Source organism: Mus musculus, chromosome 6 (assembly GCF_000001635.26).
Source record: "Mus musculus strain C57BL/6J chromosome 6, GRCm38.p6 C57BL/6J".
NCBI lineage: Eukaryota > Metazoa > Chordata > Mammalia > Rodentia > Muridae > Mus > Mus musculus.
Genome location: NC_000072.6, coordinates 63,493,762 through 63,515,365, shown reverse-complemented (window position 1 = coordinate 63,515,365; position 21,604 = coordinate 63,493,762). Strand labels below are relative to the sequence as shown.

General features: G+C 35.0%; 1 protein-coding gene across 2 annotated transcripts in view; it reads right to left on the bottom strand.

Annotated features, from left to right (window-relative positions):
* The window catches only part of Grid2 (glutamate receptor, ionotropic, delta 2), a 1,448,316-nt gene that overhangs the window by 1,188,956 nt on the left and 237,756 nt on the right, over positions 1-21,604 (bottom strand). For both annotated transcript variants that reach the window (NM_001370966.1, NM_008167.3), the window contains exon 2: positions 11,919-12,074. In NM_001370966.1, coding sequence (NP_001357895.1) covers positions 11,919-12,074 — 156 coding nt within the window. The remainder of the gene's footprint in view (positions 1-11,918; positions 12,075-21,604) is intronic.

The window sequence follows — 21,604 nt, the reverse complement described above, 5'->3', positions numbered from 1 at the left end:
TCATACTATATGGCTGTATTTTAAAATATTATGATGAAATTTTATAGACTATGGAAATAGTGGAGAAATTTTAGATACACACAAGTAAAAATTAGACTGACTTACTAGAATTAGTCATGTGAACACTAAGTTATTCAACTCTGATGAAACCTTGGGATTGATCCAAAGTTCTTGGCAAGCACAGAGTCTACATCAGCCTAAGCATCAAGGTGAAAAGGGATCTAAGGACAAAAGGATTATGATATAACACTGGAGCTATATTCATAAAGTATTTTTTGAGAACTGGTTAAGAAAACAAATGGCTCCATGTCGGCAAAACCTCTGCACACATTACCAAAAGAAATAGGGGTATGTGGGTATCAGAAGTACCACACCTTTTACTATGGTAACTATTCCAGGATAGTAATAGTAGAATCTTTTTAAATAATTATTTAAAATAGCAGAATCAAGATCTTTTAGTAATTCTATGAAGCCCTGTAACTACACACTTCATTGCTCCAATATTATCAGAAAATACAGGGCACACATACACTCTCACACACACAAAACTTGCTGTTGCCCATAGTATACCATGCTAACTAAGGAGTATAAACAAAGATATTACTATAAACTAATTATTTAAAAATGATTTTTTTCTTTTGAAAGATGTTCAGCCTTAAATCTTCAAAATTGTATCATTTGCTTATACACCACATTTATTTCTTTGTTACATATTATAATAGAGTAAGATTTCATCCTTGAAATCTTTCTAATATGGCTGAACTTTATTGGAGCAAATATAATCTTTAGAAAACAGAAGATGGTACTGCCAGCCACCACGGTATATCTGATGGTTGTGGCGGTGCCAAAACAAATATCAATATCTGTAGAGCATATAGACTCTACAGTGCACCTCTTACCTGATCTTACAAACTATAGAGACTTTGTGGGTATTTTCACACTGCTGCAGTACAGGCTTGTTCAAACATAGGAACAGAAGCCTAGCCAGATCCGGATCAAGGAGGTCTCAAAGGTGATATAACCATCATAATTCTTGTTAGACTTTCATATGCCTATGGTACTGCAACTGCATCTATGACAAGTATAATACAGAAGTTTTCTATGCAAATTCACTGGATCTATATAAAACCATTTTTGTGTAAGAGAAAAATGAAGAGTTTTGCAAGTGTCCAAGACTATTAGTGGTAACTAGCAGTAGTTGCAGAGGATGGAAAGGAGATTAATTTATTCAGTGGAAAGAGAAAGAAATATGATGCAGATTAGACTACCATGAGAATAGCATCTTATTTGTTTAAAGTACATAGAAAATAAATGTATGAAACTCATTGCACTACTTCTTAGAGAGCATGCCAGGGGTATATAATTAGAAAATGAGAACATAAGTCTATCTCCACACATTATTTTGGAAGATGTGACAGATCCATTTATTCAACCCATACCTAAGTTTTCCCACCTGCAAAACTCTACTAAATAATACTTGTCTTAATATAGAAAGTGAGGAATATTATTAAACTCATGGGCACTTTTTCGAACAGAACATTGTTAGCCCAGGCCCCATGATCAAAAATTAATAAATGGGTCCTCAGGAAACTGAAAACCTTCTTTACTGCAAAGGACACTGTCTTTCAGGCAAAGTGGCAGCCTACAGAATGGGAATAGATTTTAGCCATCTATATATCTGACAAAGGACTAATATTTAAAATGTATATAAAGAACAACAATAAAAAACTTAGAAATCACAACAAATAAACCAGTAGTCACTATTTGGTGTAAAGATCTAAACAGAAATTCAAAAGAGGAAGTTCAACTAGCTGAGAAACACTTAAAATGTTTAACATTCTTAGTCATGAAGGAACTGCAAATCAGAACAACTTTGAAATTCCATCTTATACCCATCAGAATTCCTATGATAAATAAAAACAACTGATATCTCATGCTAGCAAGGATGTACAGCAAGAAGAGCACTCATCATTGCTATAGGATATGTAATCGTATATATCCACTATAGAAATCAGTGTGGCAGTTCCTCAGGGAATCAACGTACCTTAAAATTCAACTATACCACTCTTGAATATATAGTAAGTGGTCATTTATTTCTACAACAGAAACATTTGTTCAATCTTGTACATTGCTTCCATACTCTAAATATCCAAACATTGGAAACAACCTATATGTCTTTTGACAGGTGGATAAGAACTTGTGGAACATTTACACAATGAAGTATCACTAAGCTGTTAAAAATAATGAAATCATGTAATTTATAGATAAATGAAGAGAGTTAAAACTATCATTCTGAGTGAGGTAACCTAGTCCTAGAAAGACAAATATGACATGCATTCATTTCTTTGTAGATATTAGCTGTTAAGTCAATGTATTGAACAAATTACAATCCATAGAAGCACAGAGAAGATGGTTATAAAGTAAGAAACTAGGAGTGGACAGATAGAATCTCCCTAGGAATGGGAAACAGAATAGATAGTTATAGTTGAATGGCATTAGGGATGTAATGTAAAGATCCAGGAAGGGAGGAAGGAAAGAAAGGAACCTGGAGTCCAATATGGCGAGACCTAAATTAGGGGCCAATTGGCAGGGTGGAAATCTTTTGCAGTAGAAGCTTTGTTTTATATATATACATACACACACATATATGAAAGACATCTAATTAAAGTTGTCAAATAATGGGGAAGAAGAAAGTCTAACCGGACATCTTATTGTAACTAAACGAAGCTTGTAATACCAGGATTGAGTTACATTTATTACAATATTGGCCAAAAAGTCCCAGGATATACCCAAACAATGCAGGTTGTTACCAAGACTATAGTTTGCTCTCAAAAGCTGATGTCAAGGCCCCATTGCTAAAGGCAACACCTATAAAACTCATACAACATGAAGAATTCATGCTGATGCCTATGTAAACCCTTTTCCCATATATTATAGAGTCTTTGTTACAAGAAACATGAACAGCAAACCATTCACAAATCCTTTCATCTATACTGGCGTCCTGCCTGGAAGATATGCAAGTACAATAGTGGCACAAAGCTATTAGGAGTAACCAACCAATATCTGATTTGACTTAAGATATATTCTATGAGTTGTAACCCATACCTAACATGGCTTGTATCGAGAACACTGCTTGCAGTCAACAACTTGAGACTAGATAGCCCAGGCACCTAATGTAAAACAAATACTAGATTAAGAAATTACTATATTATTATTGCATATTCTAAAATATATAACATTAAAATGACTTGTAATGACATTCTGCTGTACTCATAGATGCTCATCTATCATCAGAGAAGAGTCTTCCTACCGCAGATGGAAAGAAATAAGGAGACCCACTGCCTTATATCATACAGAGAATGAGAGACCTTTGAACACTCAGCCCTAAATGGAATGTCTCCATTAAATTCAACCCCCCCACCAACCCCATGCTCAGCGAACCCTGCAGAAAAAGAGGCAAATAGATTGTAAGAGCAGGATGAGATGGAAGACATCAAGAAAAGGAGAGGAAGCACAAAGGATAAGAAAAGAAAAAGGGAAATCAGGTTATTTTTTTTTCTCCTCTTAAAGCACACGGGAGATCAGAAACCATATAAAGATGAATGCTGCTTCATTCATTAGGGTTTTCATATGAGATTCTCTCTCAGACTGCACAGCAAACTGCATATTAAAAAGCCAGAAAATGAGGTTTTGTTCTTAGGATTCCATATTGTTAATAATTAAAACATTAATATATTTCTATGGCTTGTTCTGCCTTAAAAAATGAGAAAATCTGAGTAAAATCAATTCTCTAACTTGTTCTATGTTTTGTTTTTCCTAGAAGGACAAATGTTAAGAAAAGAACAAATGTTTTCAGAATCATGCTAAAAATTAAAGATATGGATCTAAAAACTACTTAGATCCAACAGCAATGACTTTTTAGCCCTATGGCAGTATTGCTGTGCTTTTCTTTGAATTATTCAATTTCCAAAAGGAGTCTACAACACTGAAAATCACCTAGGTGAGAATTTCATAAGCAATGGTTACACATTAAATGATGAGTCCATGGTCATGACCATTCATAAATAAACAGAATAATCCTTAAGGCTTCAAAAGACAATCTTTCAAACACAGAATCCCACACCATATATAATTTTCCATATTCAACTGAAATTCCATACTGAAATGCTACTCACGTTCTTTTCAAAGAAGCTTCTTAAAACAAAAACAAAAACAAAAACTTGTCTTAAATTACATCTTTTTCTTATTTTTCCATAACTACTCTGTCCATGTAAATACATTTTCAACCATACATATATATATATATATATATCACCTGTATGTTCCTGTCATTGCCCATTTGGCTTCATTTATCTCACTGTTTTAAATTAACACAAAATTCTATCATAGTTCTCTTGTATAATTCCCCTATGTGGGTATAAAGTCCTTAGGTGTTTTGATTAAATGCGTTTGAGTCTATAAATGCCAGTTTTAATAATCATTGCATTAAAAAGTCTATTACAACCCAAGAGACAATGAAAAATTAAACATTTTAGAAAATCCTTTTTTTTTTCCATCCACCTTTTCTTTCCAATATTTAAGCTTTATTTTTCAGAAAGCTTAAATGTTTTTCAAAAATGGTGAAATAAACTAAAAATCTAGCCACTCTTCATGGAACTGAAGTTTGATTGAATGAGCTGGTGTTGTGCTTTTTCATTTGGGGTCATCATAAAGAGATCTTTACATTCTGTCTTGAAAAGTTGAGACTGATATTTTTTCATTCATTTATTTATTCATTTTACATCCTCATCATGCCCCCTGCTTATCCAGTCAGTTCCAACCTCACAAATCTCTCCTCTCATTACCTCATATTTTTTCCTCAGAGAAGGGGAAGCCCCTGTTGGATACCATACTGTTCTACCCTGATATATCCACAAAGCATCACCACAAATTGTTCTATTTTATATAACAAGTATTCTGTTATAGATTATGATAACAAGGTGTTTCCCCAGAATCTGTTGTCTTGAATGCTATTTCCCCAGTTCAGTAATTTTCAGTAATGACGTTTGGGGAAAGTAACTGGTCATATCATCTTGTCTGTCATTATTGGATTATTTATTGGATTTTTAATGTCATATGGGTAAGATGAAGTGCTAAAATCTTAGAAGCTTGGGCCCAATATGGAAATATACATTTCTGGTAGGCATGCTACAAAAGGTTCTATGTGGATATTACCTACTAATAATCTTTATCTTTTCTCAATGTATTTTATCCTAATGTTTCCATTCTGGATCTACATTCTTCAGGTACATAAACAAGCAGTCAGTAAATGAAGTAAAACATCTAGAACAATGAGCCAAAATAAAAAGTCCCTGTTCAGTTTTATTATTTATGAATTTAGTCAAAGCAATAACAATATGTCTAATGCATGAGTAATATAAAATCAAAATACAGAATCTTATTTGAATCAAAATAAAACTTTAAAAAGTCTCTGTTTTAGTATTTTTTCTTTATTTTCACAATAATCCCAGTGATATGAAATCTTCTGCACATAAGACACAGATACAGGCACAGACACAGATACACACACACACATACACACACACACACACACACACTGTGAACACAAATACCTCCTTTCATCCTGGAATACATTTTTCATGTGTAATATATATTTGAAGTGATTTACATTTGAAATTATAGCTTACGGAACCAGTCTAGCCACTCTTCTCACTTATAACCCAGTTCTCCAAAAACAAGTATGCTTCAAAGTGAGGTGAGAATTTCCTAGAAAATGACATGATATCATGTGTTATTTAAAAAGATTAGTACTGAGAATGCAAAGAAACCATTGTAGATAATTAAGAGTTACTATTACCCCATGAGAAGTCAGAATGAAAATGTGCAAAGTCCAGGCAGATAACCTTTAAACAATCTTGGCAGAAACCACCTCAAATACCAGAGATGAGACATCTGTACAAGTATAAAGCTTTCCTTGAATTCATTCTCTGTTTGACCTTCATGTACATCATTCTTCTACACTCTCACTCTCCACAACTGAATCCTATTTAGCTATGACTCAGTGCCTTATTTACTTTTCTGATTGTATTAAACCCACACAAATCATCAGAAAGCTTTAATTTGGTCTCCATGTGCTCTCTGTGCTTCCCAGAAATGGTAACAAGGTATTTTAAATCTACCAGACTATAAGTACACATGTTGCAACATCACTATTTTTTGTCAAATAAATTACACTATAAATCTAATTTTCATCTTCCTGTGCTAACTAGGAGAACTAACCATGAAAATGAGGGAGGAGGCAACATTGACTCCTTTGTCTTTGCCAACACAGCAACAAGAATCCAGCTGGAGTATCCACCTGAAAAAAAAAATACCCTAACAACTGGGTAGATTCAGAGCCACCTGGGGATAAATACAAACAATAAACAATGTTTCACATAATAGTGGTTATCAAAGCTATAATGTTGACAACCAAAGATAAATTCAGTTTTTCGAATTGAGATCAGCATTACTAATATCCAACTTTATACTGATACAATTTTCTTGCCTAATTTGAGACCAATATATACCATGGTAAATCATGGAAACATAGATATATGCATACCATATATGATTAGACATATACTTATATGCATTATATATATATATATACTCATTAAATATTTTAATATACTTATTATTATTTCTAACAGTAGAGGTCACTATGTTTTTCAATAATTCATGGTAATTCTATATTTTCTTCAAAAGTCATTTGTGACTATAGTATGATCATGTCACCATCCTCACTAAACTTTGTAATATTTTTAGTAAGTTTTAGATAAGAGTAATTAAATGAAAGGTTTTTAGCCAAATTTTGCTATTAAATAGCATTGGACAATTACTAATCCTTCCAGAAATCTTACATATAAGAATCTTATAGGTCAGATTTTTACATCCAGTTTCTAGTGAGATATTCCTAAGTAGTACATTGTCTTACAAATTCTCACATTTTGTGAGCTGCAGTATGGTAGTCTCAGTCAAGAATTAATATGTATAGGTTCTACTGTTTCAGTAAAGTCATCAGTGTTGTTTTCATAGTAGGTATTTCTACATTGTTACTGTTTTATGCAGAATAATCCACAGGTCATTTTCAAATACTACTTCCTGATTTCTATTCCTAGTTATGTGATCATTCAGATGACAAAACCTACCTGAAGGGAGAAAGCAATTTTTGTCGACCTCTAAAGATTAAGGGCCCAGCTATGTAGTCTGGTTGTGATCTGATGCCATTAGCTACTTCAGTACTCTCTCATTACCTGGAAAATTGCTGTTCATGATGGCTTTCCCTCCTCTACACGATGAGCTGAAATCTGTCTAAAATTACCATGAATCGTTCATAAACTAAGTTGCATTGGCTATGTCTTTTGTCCACAGAGAAACAAAATTACTAATATCCCTATGATTTGATACACAGAAGAAACAATCTCTGATGGAAGAGGAAACAGGAAATGTAGCCATAATCTTTTTGTTCAAGTCTAACAAGAGACCATTCCCTGAAAATGGTGATGGTGACATGCTCTCAGTACTGTGATGACTCAGTTGATGAGGAGGCATATTTTATTTAAAAATCAATCACAGCAAACCTAGAAGCAATTTCAGAAATGGAAAGCCTTCTCTAAGAATAAATTAAACACCTTAAATATGTTAAGAAGCCATAAAATCATAGGGTCAAATTGCCTTTATAATGTACCATGCATTTGCTGAACTTTTCATTTTTAACTGATGAGGTTTTCCAAGGCTGGCAGAATATGAGTGATTTATACCGTGTAAATGTTTATCATACAGACCAGAATTCTCCCATTATACTATGCTCTGAGTATAAATAATTCATGTAAAAATGTCACAAACACACATTTTCAACCTTTTAATTCTCTAAAATACTTCTGAAATGTTATACAAATTTTGATATTTTACAATATTGATATTTCACATGTGTGTGTGTGTGTGTGTGTAATTTTACTGTTAGATGTAATACAGTAACTAAAACCTACACTGATATTAAGTTCCCTTGATTCTTCATTGCTGATATTTGCATGTATTATAAAAGAATTATAAGAATTAATTCATGTCCTGGAATCATAATAGATTAAACTACATATTAAACATTTTAAATTGATTTAAATTTACACTCAAACATAGTTAACTGGCTGTTTCAGAAATATTTGTGGGGTTTTTTGCCCTCCTGTGTGCCATATGGAAACAGAAAATCCTTTTCCTTAGTTATCAAAATATATTACAAAAATATTAAAAACCACCAAAAATAAAGCAAGGAAAGATCCTCTGTTAAAATGTGAAAAATAATTTGTCCTTGGTTACTATTGAATAATTTATTATACAAAAGTAATAATTTATAAAATATACTCAGAAGTAAGGAAACAATTTTTGGCTGAAAGAAAATTCTAAATTATTTTTATCAGAACTAAATATTTCTCTATTTTTCACTTAGATGTATGAACTAAGATCATAGTTATATCATGAGAACTACAATCAAATGGTCATTGATTATCAAAGAATATAAAATTAACCATGTTTTGTAACCAATATATTGTCTCTCTCTGCCGTCTACAGATTAGCCTGTAGAATTCTCAGATCCTCTTCATCACCATGTCTGCCTGCACCTTGCCATGCTTCCAACCATGATGATAATAGACAAACCCCCTGAACTGTAAGCCAGTCCCAATTAATTGTTGCCCTTTATAAGAAAAAATAATAACAGATATACATTTTTAGAAGCTTACTTTACAATTAAATATTGACCTTGAGGTCCTATAAGGCTAGAAAACCTTGTCAGTCATGTGTACTACCTCCTCGTTGACTAGGATTCTCTGATTCAGAGTTTTCGACTATTAAATATTAGCAATAAGACAAATCACATGTTAAAAATTGGCTCTTCAAAATAATGTTTTCATTACTCTGAGGAACTGAATGCTTCCGTCTATGAACAGTAGGATGTGTATTTTAACATCACAGCCCTAAGTATGCTCTGAACATGTTTATGTGAATGGAATTTCAAAATAAAGTATAGATAACAATTGGAACTGGTTTGTCTTTTGAGTGACAAGTTTTCTGTTAGACCTCTCTTATTATTCATTGTTGACCAAATTTCTACTTTCCTAATCATGCTGTGCTTGATTCTCAAGAATTGTGCTTTAAACTTAAAATAAATGCACACAAAACAGAAAGATAGAAATGTTGTAAATTTGCTATAAATTTTGTAAAATCTTTAAAATGATTTATAAATAATAAAAATAACACCATTTAACTTTTTATACCTTATAATAAGTTGGTAATATTAAATTTATTTTACATAGATTTAAATAGTATAACTAAGAAAAGATGATCTCTCTGTATCTCTCTGTCTCTCTGTCTCTCTCTCTCTCTCTCTCACATGCACATACATACACACACACACACACAATGTGATCTTTAATGACATAGTTTTTCTCCTAAGCTTCTTGATATCATTTAATAAAATGGGACTTCCAAAGTGGTTCTTTATTTATCCTGCATAGTTTTTGATATTTTTAAATAATAATTTTACAGTAAGTCTTGAGATAATTATTACCACTTGTAAAATAAATCCAAATTTTTCTAAATACAGAAGAGTGGCAACAAGCTTCTCTAAAGATGTAACTTGTTTCAGGTTCAGCACCCACAACAGACCATCAAAATAACTGGCCCAGAACATCTTGTTAGTATCAGACACCAGTCAAGCAATCTGTCAAGATCTTTCATCCTTGTAAGATATCTAGGAGACTCCATCTGGGAAACTTATTACATCTCCCATTTTGCTTTCACTGTGACAACTTCTTTCAAGTCTTACAATTCTGTTGAAAAATATTTTTGTTTCTAGAACTGAACTAAAAGAAGGATGGATGCAAAAAGCACAGTCTAAAAGAAAATTAATGCAGTTCTAAAAATAAACCCTCAACGCTCCAATGAGGAAATATGTGCAGACTTTGTAACTCCCTCCCACCTAATTTGTTGCTTTCATTTACCCCCATCTACTTTTTTAACCAAGGTAGACACTTAAAATCTCAGTGCATTTGGTTAGGTTGATTTGGCAAGAAGATTGACACATTAAGACTCAGAAGATAAGTGGGTCAGACATCTTTGTTTTCTGCTCTAATCATGGTCACGAAAGCACTGGGTGGCAAAGTAACTTGTCAAGAGTTCAATGAGAACATTACTGCGAGAGAACACACATTCTATAAGCTATTGAATATCTTCATCAAATTCTAAATTATTTTGCAAACTTCTTTATAGATTCTGATATCAGACATATTACAAATGCTTCCATAAATGATTTTCAACATTGGAATAATTTGTGGTAAAGCTATTATTTTAATGTGAAAATATTTAGATGCAGTTTTTAAAATGTTGCCCTTGTATTAATATCCAGTTATTAAAATCAAAATCTATCTTATTATTAAATATATTTTTTAGTTTTCTTTGAAAATTTTTTATTTTACACAAATAATGTGATTTATACTATCCAATCAGCAATAAAGAACATCTTTTCAGACCACTAATGTCATATCTAGTCTATGAATAGATGTAAATGATTGCATATGATCATCTATAAAACAATGTACACATCAAAAGTTCTAGTAGTAGATAAAGTGGTACATGTACTAAACTTTTGGCGTTATTTTCTCATCCTTTCAATATCAGTCTTTTGACATGGTTTCCTGCCAAACTAATTTATATTTCCAATGTGGTTTTGTTGTTTCTTCTTCAAAATTTGATTTAAATGGTCCATAAAAACAATTCTTTTGACTAGATTACTCTGACCTTCATTATCTAAAAGTATAGCCACAATAAAATATAAAACAGATCAATGTCTTCATCTGTGCAAGTATTATAACAAAACAACTTTCAGTTGGTAAATCACAAAGAATGGAAAGTTCTCAGTGCTGGAAGGCAAAGTTCAGGGAGCTAGCAGACTATGCCTGATCTAGTAATTTTTTTGTTCCACAGAAACTGTCTCCTTGTTGTGTTGTCTGAAGACAAAGGGGGCAGCATTCCCCCTTACCTCTTTAAAGAGCACTAATCCTACATATAAAATCTCTCATTACCATGCCTTCAGCATCTTCCAAATCTTCCATTTCTTAATATCATCACGGCAGGAATTATGTTTCAACGGTGAACTATGTGGGAAATGGCAAAAATAGAACTAGACTCTTAGAAAACATAAAGAAACAATTCCCCAACAACGAGTGCTTTACCAAAGAAGGGTATTAACACTTAATTAGATTATCAGACACAAACAGAGACGTCTACTAATCTAAGAAATGCCATTGCAAATTACTTTTGTCAATGAGAACGTTAATTCACTCTCATGAGAATGGAAAAGAAAATATTCTTCTTTAATATTTGTAAACTTGTGGGGAGAAATACAGCCAGAGACTGGCCCTAGGAACATAGCATAACCCTGCTGTGGGTAGTGTCTCCAGGTTTTCCTTGCAACAGTGTATTTGTACCCCTAAAATGTCATCGCAAGTTGTAACAACACTCAATTCAGCAGTAATCACAGAGAAATCCAAAGCAAAAATTCTGATAGAAAGTCATATTTCACAGTAAAGTTACATTTCCATTGAAGTTATACCAATGCCATAAAGCTCTTGACTGTAAATTATATATCCTCTTTCACATCATATTTCAATCCAGATCATAATTTTTCATATGACAGGCCTTCAAAACTTGAATGTAACATAAAATCTTACAAGGTAAGAACTCTCAGGAAAAGGAATATCTAATTAGATGAGATGGCTCGGAGTGATGCCTACATTGAATTGCTGTTTATGGATCTATTTTTATTTCCATTTTACTGAATAATAATATAATCAAAATAAACAATAGACCACTGATGGACTTACCTTCTTGAACAGCTTGAAAAGGGTTGTTGCCATCAACAAACGTCACAGAAAATGTGATTTTCTCAGTCTGTAAGATTTCCTCATTCTGGTTGAGGTCACCAACTGCTGTGCGGAATACTTCATCATCTTTTTTAGCAGATTCATCAAAAATTGCTCCTAGAAAGAAGTGAATGTTTCTATTAAACATTAACATTAACATTATCACGAACTCTGGCAATATGCCTAAGACACATTTACTTGAAAACTGTATACTTCCATTTAAAGATGTCACTATATTCACCATAGGTATATACTGCCCTATCACTGAACATGGATGTAACTTTACTTGTTTCAAGTGTCGATGAGGAATGGTACTATAAACTGTTGTTGCAGGGAAAGCATCCTGAAGACAATTTTATGTGTTTGTTGCATTTTAGAATTTGTAGGAGAGTGGCTAATACAGCGTACGGGAGATAAGAAGCTTGGCAATCACAGAATATTTGTTTGTGTGTGTCACTAATTCAGATATACTTTGGACATTCCTGAGGGCCCACTCCCAGACTAGAGAGTTTCGAGTTCTATTGTCAACTTAATTGTTCCTGAGTTTCCTGAATTCATTTTCCTACCCAGTTTTGAATAGGGTTTTCATAACCTCTGACAGTAGTAAACCCAACAGCATTTACAGAGAATTCAGACATATGCAAGTTTTTGAACTGACAAGAAACCTTTTCCTCAACCATTGAAGCATTAACTAAGACATTTTTCTCACACTCACTATAATGATGGCAGTGGGGCTCACAGTTCACCCTTAACAGTTGCTTGCCCATATCATCATAGTTAGGCACAGGTGTCCCTAGTGCATACTGTTTGACTTCAAATCCCATTTTCTGCTATTTGTGTACTGAATGCCTCTCAGGAAAGTGTTCACACTGTGAATCCCAAGTCGCAAATATATAGTCAGCAAAAGAATCACTAAGGTCAATGTGAAATTGGTTATGAATAAGTTGGTTACACTCTCAGTGTGTTATTGTTTTCTTGTATTCAGATTGCCTGTACGGATGAATCTGGAAGATATTATACTCATGCTGGATGACTTCACCTACATATAGACTCTAAGGAAGACCAAAAGAAGAAGCACAGAGTGCTGAGTTGTCTGCCAGGCAAGGGAATAAGGAAGCAGAGAATGAAGGTGAAGGGTGCAGATCTCCAGGCCCTTGCAGAATTTGCATGGTCACTAAGAAGGAGAGAAGCAGGTGGTGCAGAGGAATGATAGAAACCCCCCGTCACTAGCAGGCCTCACAGAGTAACTGGGTATAGAGGAAGCAGGAAGTGGCAGTGGAGGGTGCAATCCTCCAGTGATTTGCAGACTTCACATAGGCACTGGGAAGGGTGGAGCAGGAAGTGGAGGTGAAGACAGACAGAGAACAGGAGGACTTGAGCTACAGTAGTTTATTATGGTTATGTGCTATAAGGGTAGGCTTAGGGTGCGACAGTACAATCTCACAGGCCCATGAAGTGACTGTGGAAGATGATGTAGATATAAATGTGTTCTGCCATCAAAACCACATCATTATGAACATAAAAACAAATGAATCAAGTCGTATTTTTTAAAATATATGATGAAAGACAGGTGTTTTGTCAGACAGAGGTTTTCATAATACATATCTCTGATAGTTTCTAGGTTTATATTTTTTAGTACAAGAACTATATGTATTTTTAAACTAAAGATTCAGAACTAGATATGTGCCACATATTTGACATGGGCCAAGTGCCACAATAAGAGCAAGAGCCCTTTCCTTCACTGCAATGTCCTTGTTCCAAATTACAAAAGGTTGTTGCTTCTGTATTTTACTTATGGAGAATAGCAATATAATGCAGCTCTTGACACTATTGAAATTCTACAGGCAATTTCTCTTGGAGCATACATCATTTAATTAATTATTATTAATGATATTAATTATTTTATTATTCCAACCCTTCCTAATGAAAGCCGGTATATATTTTAAACTAGTTTGTCTCTTCACTATAAATATTTGACTAATTAATAAAAACACTGATTTAGGTTAAGTAAAATAACTAATGAATGACTATAGAGCTAAGTAGATTTATATCAATTACCTTTTTTTTTACCTTATTTGTAATTGAAAAACCCTATGCATACATAAAAAGGTATCACATTATATGTTTACATATGATACAGACTCACAGAGACTAGGTGCATACACAAATTTAATATGACACATTTTTGATATACAAAATGGATAGATAAATGGAAACATTTACATCATCAGTTGTGATGTTTTTCTTTAACTGATCTTCAGTCCCTACACCTTCCAGTGAATGAAAGATAAAGTTATGAAAGATGTTATTCAATGTGTGAGTCAATATTCTAATAAAGAAAGCATGATGCTGTCACATTCAGTAAGTGTGACAGGTTGGTGTTACCTGTTCTAGCTGAGAAGGCTTCCTGTTGAAGTAAAGATCACTGAAGAGTGCCCTACATGATCTGGATTTTTTTTTTATCGCTGACCTTTTGTGCTGACATGGATTACAGTAATACTGTGGTCTGGCTTCTGTAGCATTTGTCATTCATTTTCTGTCTACAATGAATAACTATCCACTGTTGAGCGTGTGAGAGAGACAGTGAATAAAATTAATTAAAATATAAATGGCATGTTTTAGATATGTCACCCTATATTTATTGTGTAAATACTAGTATTTTATTAATGTAATCAAATAGAGCAAACTATTATTTTTGACCCATGTTCTCATTTCTGAAACATAGAATAATATTTTGAGATTTATAGTTTTATAAGTATTTGAGCAATAGTATGTGTATCCTGATTTTAATTATTGCAATAATGATTCATTTAAATATGGAAGAATATTCCTGAATACATACTAATACTTATACTAAATGTAATACTATCATGTTGGAAAGATATATTCTTTACCAATGAGCTAGAAAAATGTGATGTCAATTTCTAAAAGTTCATGCTGAAGTGAGTCATTTACTTTAAACGACATGATCTTTAGACATGTTCACATGTTTGTACATATATCTGCCTTTTGATGGGACCAAAATGGGGCTTTGCAAAGACAATCTGCAAATAAACCTTGGGTTCTAACAGGTGCTGTGGATGACATCTACTGAGTACCAATTAGACTTTTTAAACAATGGCATTTTACCTAACCCAACCCTTACACATGGAACCTGCCTTCATACATTGCGAAACCCTGTAGAACTGATGTCAGATTATCCCTTAGGTGATGAACTAAAAAACACTGAATAGAAAGACATAAGAGCAATGGTTCATTTCCTGCAAACAGTAAAGATTAGCACACATATCAAACTCTAATAATTTATTTACTGTTTTCCTTCCTCTTAAACTTAGCTTTTCATCTAAGAAGACATGAAGCATGTTGGTAGAAAGACCCATGTGTGATTTTCTTGAAGAACATCAAGACACAAGGTCCCTAATATGATCTACTCCCTAAATCCTGCAGCAGTGTCTACACTAACATCACCACACACATTTAGAACAATATCTCATATCATGCATTTATCTCCTAGCTCTTTTTCTCAGATGCAAATGTTAAAAACATACACGGAATATGAAACATTTTCCCCAGGTGTTTGGATTAGAAAGTGTTCAGAATGAGGTTTGTTTTATAGCCTTAAGTTGGTAGTCAAATTAAACATTGACTATCTCTTAAAATTACACACACACACACACACACACACACACACACACACACACACACACACACACAGACATACACACATATGCACACACATAATCAATTATATCTATATGTACTTCTGACATATTTCCACCATCAGCAGTAGGTATTTTATCCTTCTATTATAAGATTATAAGATATAATTGTGAAATTGTAGTTGATAGTTATCTCAAATCATATTAAAATATTAATTTTAATTAAGAATTCTTTATATTTATAAGATATTGATGGATATAAGCAACCAAATAAAACATCTACGTTCTTGATGGATATTTAAGTAGCCTTAAATCAAGATTTTTTTCTGTAAATACGATGGATATATGTGTGTGTCTGTGTATGTATGTATGCATGTGTGTGTGTGTGTGTGTGTGTGTGTGTGTGTGTGTCTGCACGTGAGCATAAGTGCTTAAAATAAAACCAGATTGGATCATGATATCATATCACACAAATTAACATTTTCATATATTATATATCACACACAATAGCATTTTAAATATTCAATAATTCAAATAATTTTAAGTAAATATTATGATTGATTATCCAGCTTGTCAAATCTACTATCCATCAAGTTATATTTTTCTAGTCATTGTTTTCATTAGTATAGTAGCCTCCACTCTTGCATTTGCAAGATATTGTTGCATGGCCAAACAATGTATTTCATATTTAGATAATCAAGTGACATTAATTAAGCTTTTTCTTATAGGAAATTAGGCATTACCATATGCAGGATACCTAAGGTCAACACAGGAGTTCAGTGTAAGTTATAACAGTGCTAGCTTTAAAGTGGCAAATATATTTGAATGTGAATTTATAAGATGGCTTATCATGAATCTAAAAGAACTATTATTGATTTTGCTGAAAGGACCCTGATATATATGTCTCTTGTGAGGGTGTGCTGGTGCCTGACAAACACTGAAGTGGATGCTCACAGTCAGCTATTGGTGGATCACAGGGCCCCCAATGGAGGAGCTAGAAAAAGTACCCTAGGAGCTAAAGGGGTCTGCAACCCTATAGGTGGAACAACAATATGAACTAACCAGTACCCCCCCCCCCAGAGCTGTGTCTCTAATTGCATATGTATCAGAAGATGGCCTAGATGGCCATCATTGGGAAGAGAGGTCCCTTGGTTTTGCAAACTTGGTTTCTGCCCCAGTATAAACCCTTGGTTTTGCAAACTTGGTTTATGCCCCAGTATAAACCAGTATAAACCATAAACTTTGGTTTATGCCCCAGTACAGGGAAACACCAGGGCCAAGAGTGGGAGTGGGTAGGTAGGAGAGTGGGATGGGGAGGGTATGGGGGACTTTCAGCATTGCATTTGAAATGTAAATGAAGAAAATGCCTAATAAAAATTGGAAAAAAAGTTTCATTTCTATTCACTTTAGATCCTGATAAAATCCCAGCTCCCTCCTCTCTTCCCAGTTCTACCCTTACAAATGCCTCCTAAAATTGCCTGCACCCCTTCTCCTCAGAACCCCTTGGGTAGCACCCCTTCCTGGTACATTTATTCCCAGCAAGTCTAGGCATATCTTCTCCAACTGAGGCTCATTCAGCGGTCCAAGTAGTAGGGGAAGGGGATCCCATGGCAGAGAACAGAGATGGAGAAAGCACCCACTCCACTAGTTAGGGGAATCAAATGAACAGCAAGCTACACATTTGCTACAAATCAGGTAGAGAATAGTTTTACGTCAAGACCCAGCTATACTACTCCTGGACCTATACCCAAAAGATGTTCCACTACAACACAGTAAAACTTTCTCAACTATGTTCATAGTAGCTTTATTTACAATAGCCAGAAACTATAAAAAACTTACATGTCCCTCAACTGAATAATGAATAAAAAAAATAGGTACATGTACACAAGGAATATTATTCAGCTACTAAACAGAAAGATCATAAATTTTGTAGGCAAATAAATGGAACTTAAGAACCATGATTTCTTTTTAATGTTTGTATTGGATATTTTACTTATTTACATTTAAAATATTATCCCCTTTCCCAGTTTCCCATCCAGAAAACCCCCATCCCATGCTCCCTCCCCCTGCTTCTATGAGGGTGCTCATCCATCCATGCATTCCCACCTCCCCATCCTGGCATTCCCCTACACTGGGGCATAGACCCTTCACAGGACCAAGGGCATCTCCTCCTATTGATGTCTGACAAGGTCATCCTCTGCTACATATGTAGTTGGACCCATGGGTCTTTCCATGTATACTCTTTGGTTGGTGGTTTAATCCCGGGAAGCTCTGGGGTTACTGCTTGGTTCATATTGTTGTTCCTTCTATGGGGCTACAAATCCCTCCAGCTCCTTGGGTCATTTCTCTAGTTCCTCCATTAGGAACTCTGTGCTCAGTCTAATGGTTGGTTGAGAGCATCCACCTCTGTATCTGTCAGGCTCTGGCACAGCCTTTCAGGAGACAGATATATCAGGCTCCTGTCTGCAAGCACTTCTTGGCATCTACAATAGTGTCTGGGTTTGGTGTCTGTATATGGGATGGAATCCCAGGTGGGGCAGTCTCTGGATGGCCTTTCTTTCTGTCTCTGCTCTTCACTTTGTCTCCATATTTCCTTGAGACAGGAGCAATTCTGGGTTAAACATTTGGAGATGAGTGCGTTGCCCTATCCCTCAACCTGGGGTCTTAACTAATCACAGAATATGGTCTCTACAGGTTCTCTCTCCCCTTTGTTGGATATTTCAGCTAATCTCATTCCTGTTGTATTCTGGTAGCCTCTTGCTTTCCTGACATTTATGACTTGCTGATGGTTATCCCCAGTTCCCCATTCCCCATTGCTACACAAATTCCTGACTTTCTGTATATCATCCCAATTTCCTCCCATACCTGATCCTTCCCCCCCCCCCTTAACCCAGCTTTTCTCTCCTCTCTTCCTCCCAAGTCCCTCCTACTCTCTACCCACTGTGAGTATTTTGTTCCCCTTTCTAAGAAGTACAGCATCCACACTTTGGTATTTCTTCTTCTTGAGCTTCATGTGGTCTGTGAATAGTATCTTGGGTGTTCTGAGCTTTTGGTATAATATCCACTTATCAGTGAGTGCATACAATGTGTGTTGTTTTGTAATTGGGTTACCTTATTCAGGATAATATTTTCTAGTTCCATCCATTTGCCTAAGAAATTCATGAAGTCATTATTTTTAATACCTGAGTAGTACCACATTTTCTGTTTCCATTCCTCTGATGAAGAACATCTAAGTTCTTTCCAGCTTCCAGTTATTTAAAAAAAGGCTATTATGAACATAGTAGAGCATATGTCCTTCTTATATGTTGGAGCATCTTTTCAGTATATACCCAGGAATTGTTTAGCTGGGTCCTCAGGTAGTAAGTACTTTGTCTAATTTTCTGAGGAACTGCCAGACTGATTTCCAGACTGGTTGTACCAGCTTGCAGTCCTACCTACAATGGAGGAGTGTTACTCTTTCTCCACATCCTCACCAGCATCTGCTGTCAACTGATTTTTTGATCTTAGCCATTCTGACTGGTGTGAGGTGGAATTTCAGAGTTGTTTTGATTTGCATTTCCCTAATGACTAAGGAATTTGAACATTTCTTTAGGAGCTTCTAGGCCATTTGATACTCCTCAGTTTAAAGTTCTTTGTTTAGCTCTGTATCCCATTTTTAATAGGGTTATTTGGAAGAACCATGTTTTTAAGCAAGATGTTAATTATATATTTTATTTTTAGCTTCAATATTTATATTCTCCTTTTGCTTGCAAATATGTTAGGAAAGCACTGTAAACTTGCTTAGTTGGTAAGAAGAAGGGAATGCTTTCATGAATTCACAAATACCTTCAAAGATAGAATGAAAAATGTTCCTATATGGGAAATTCATTGCAGAAACAATTGTTTACATACCCATCTGTCAATCTATTTATCATGTTTATCATTTATCTATATTTTTATCACCTACTGTAATAGTTATTTTTGGTGTTCAACTTTATCTAGAATTTACTTCAATCCATAATTTCTGGACTCATCTGTTATCCAGATCTTGACAAGATTCTGACCTGGATTTTGGCATGGAGCTCTTGAAATATTGATCATGAAAATTTTATTCCCATTTAAGATAGTACACACTTTTAATCCTAGTACTTAGGAGACAAGCATGCTGATCTCTGAGTTCAAATCAGTCTACAGAGCAAGTTCCAGGACATCCAAGCTTGGGCAGTGAAGGGGTTGGAAAACAGAAAGCTGGTGACAATGTAGTAGAACAAGGGGGAGATTGTTCCAGCCCAGAAAACACTAGAACTTGGAAGCTTTGGCCATATGGCTCTGCCTTTAGAGTCTAGAATAGATGGACTTATTGGGACAATTGATGTTGGTTAGCTGTAGCTATGAAATTAGTGGTTATTAAGAAGAGACCAGCTTCACTTAGGTGAAGTCTGAGAAGTATTTTCTGAGAGCACAAATAATCTGTGTTCCAGTGATAGCTCAAGTTATACCTCCTGCAGTAGCTGTACTTGGTAATGTGTGAGAGTCACCCAGGTTATACTGGTTTTGAAGGCATGAAGGTGTCATGAAGAACAACTGGGGTTTGGTACTATGAGAGGCCATGGAAGGCCATTGGTGAAGGTGCACTTAATGGACTGAATGGGTCATACAAAGAAGTTGAGGCTCAGCACCATGAAGAGAGCCTATGGGAGGCTACTGGTGAAGCCTAGTTGCAGTGGAAGACCCCAAGAACGTGATCACCGAGAACAGCATCAGCAGTGGAGTGTATCAACCTGAGCTTGGAGTGCTACAGAGGAAAGAGCTGTAGAAGTGATGCCAGCCCTTTGGAGGATCCAAGAAGATTATGTGTGGATCCCAGACACTGAAACAAGTAGCTGTAACACTGACATTGCCTTAGAGACCCCAAGATTTTTGAGATGTAGAACAATAGCATATCTGAACCAGCCCAGGAGAAGGAAGTTTGTTGCAGTCAACAAAGATGAGAAAAGAGTTAGATATCTAAAGACCACCTTGAAATCAGATATGAAGGTGCAGAGTTTGGCATTTGCCCAGCTGGTTTCCTGTCTTACTTTGGGGGTTACAGTTAAGTAATTGGATGAATCTCAGAAGAGACATGCACTTCAGATTTTTAACATTGTTGAGACTGCTATAGACTATAGGGCCTTTCAAGTTGGACTAAATGTATTTCGCCTTATGCTACAATTAGGTATTTCCCCCCTAGATTCATATATTTGAACAAGCCTATGGGGGCCAGGGAGTGGAATGTGATGGTTTGTATATACTTGGCCTAGGCAGTGGCACTATTAGAAGTTGTGGCACTTTTGGAGTAGGTGTGTCACTGTGGGTGTGGGATATAAAAGCTTCATGATAGCTGCCTGGAAGCCAGTATTCTGCTAGCAGCCTTCATATGAAGATGTAGAACTTTCAGTTCCTCCTGTACCATGCCTGCCTGGATGTTGCAATCTTCCCACCTTGATGATAATGGACTGAACCTCTGAACTTGTATGCAAGTGGGGACCCATGGCTCCAGTCGCATATATAGCAGAGGATGATCTTGTCAGACATCAATAAAAGAAGAGGCCCTTGGTTCTGTAAAGGCTCCATTCTCCAGTGTAGGGGAATGCCAGGACAGGGAAGTAAGTTGTTGCTTGGTTTGGTGAGCAGCAGGAGGGGGTGGTGGTGGTATAGGGAGTTTTCAGAAGGGATCTGAGGAAAGGGGATAATGTTTGAAATGTAAATAAAGAAAATATTTAATTAAAAAAGCCAAAAAAAAAAAGAATTGATGAGTAGATATGCATTCTGAGGATTTACAATTGATATGACTGATTGTTTCTGTATAAAAGCTTAGATTTGTGGTTCTTTTAGGATTCTTATAAGATTACTTTTTAAGTGTTAATAAAATAATCCTTTCTTGTAAATAAAATTGCTGCTTGCCAGGAAGAGAGTCTGGCTGAGAAGACCACTTTGCTTGGTTACACTTTATTAATCTATAACAAATTG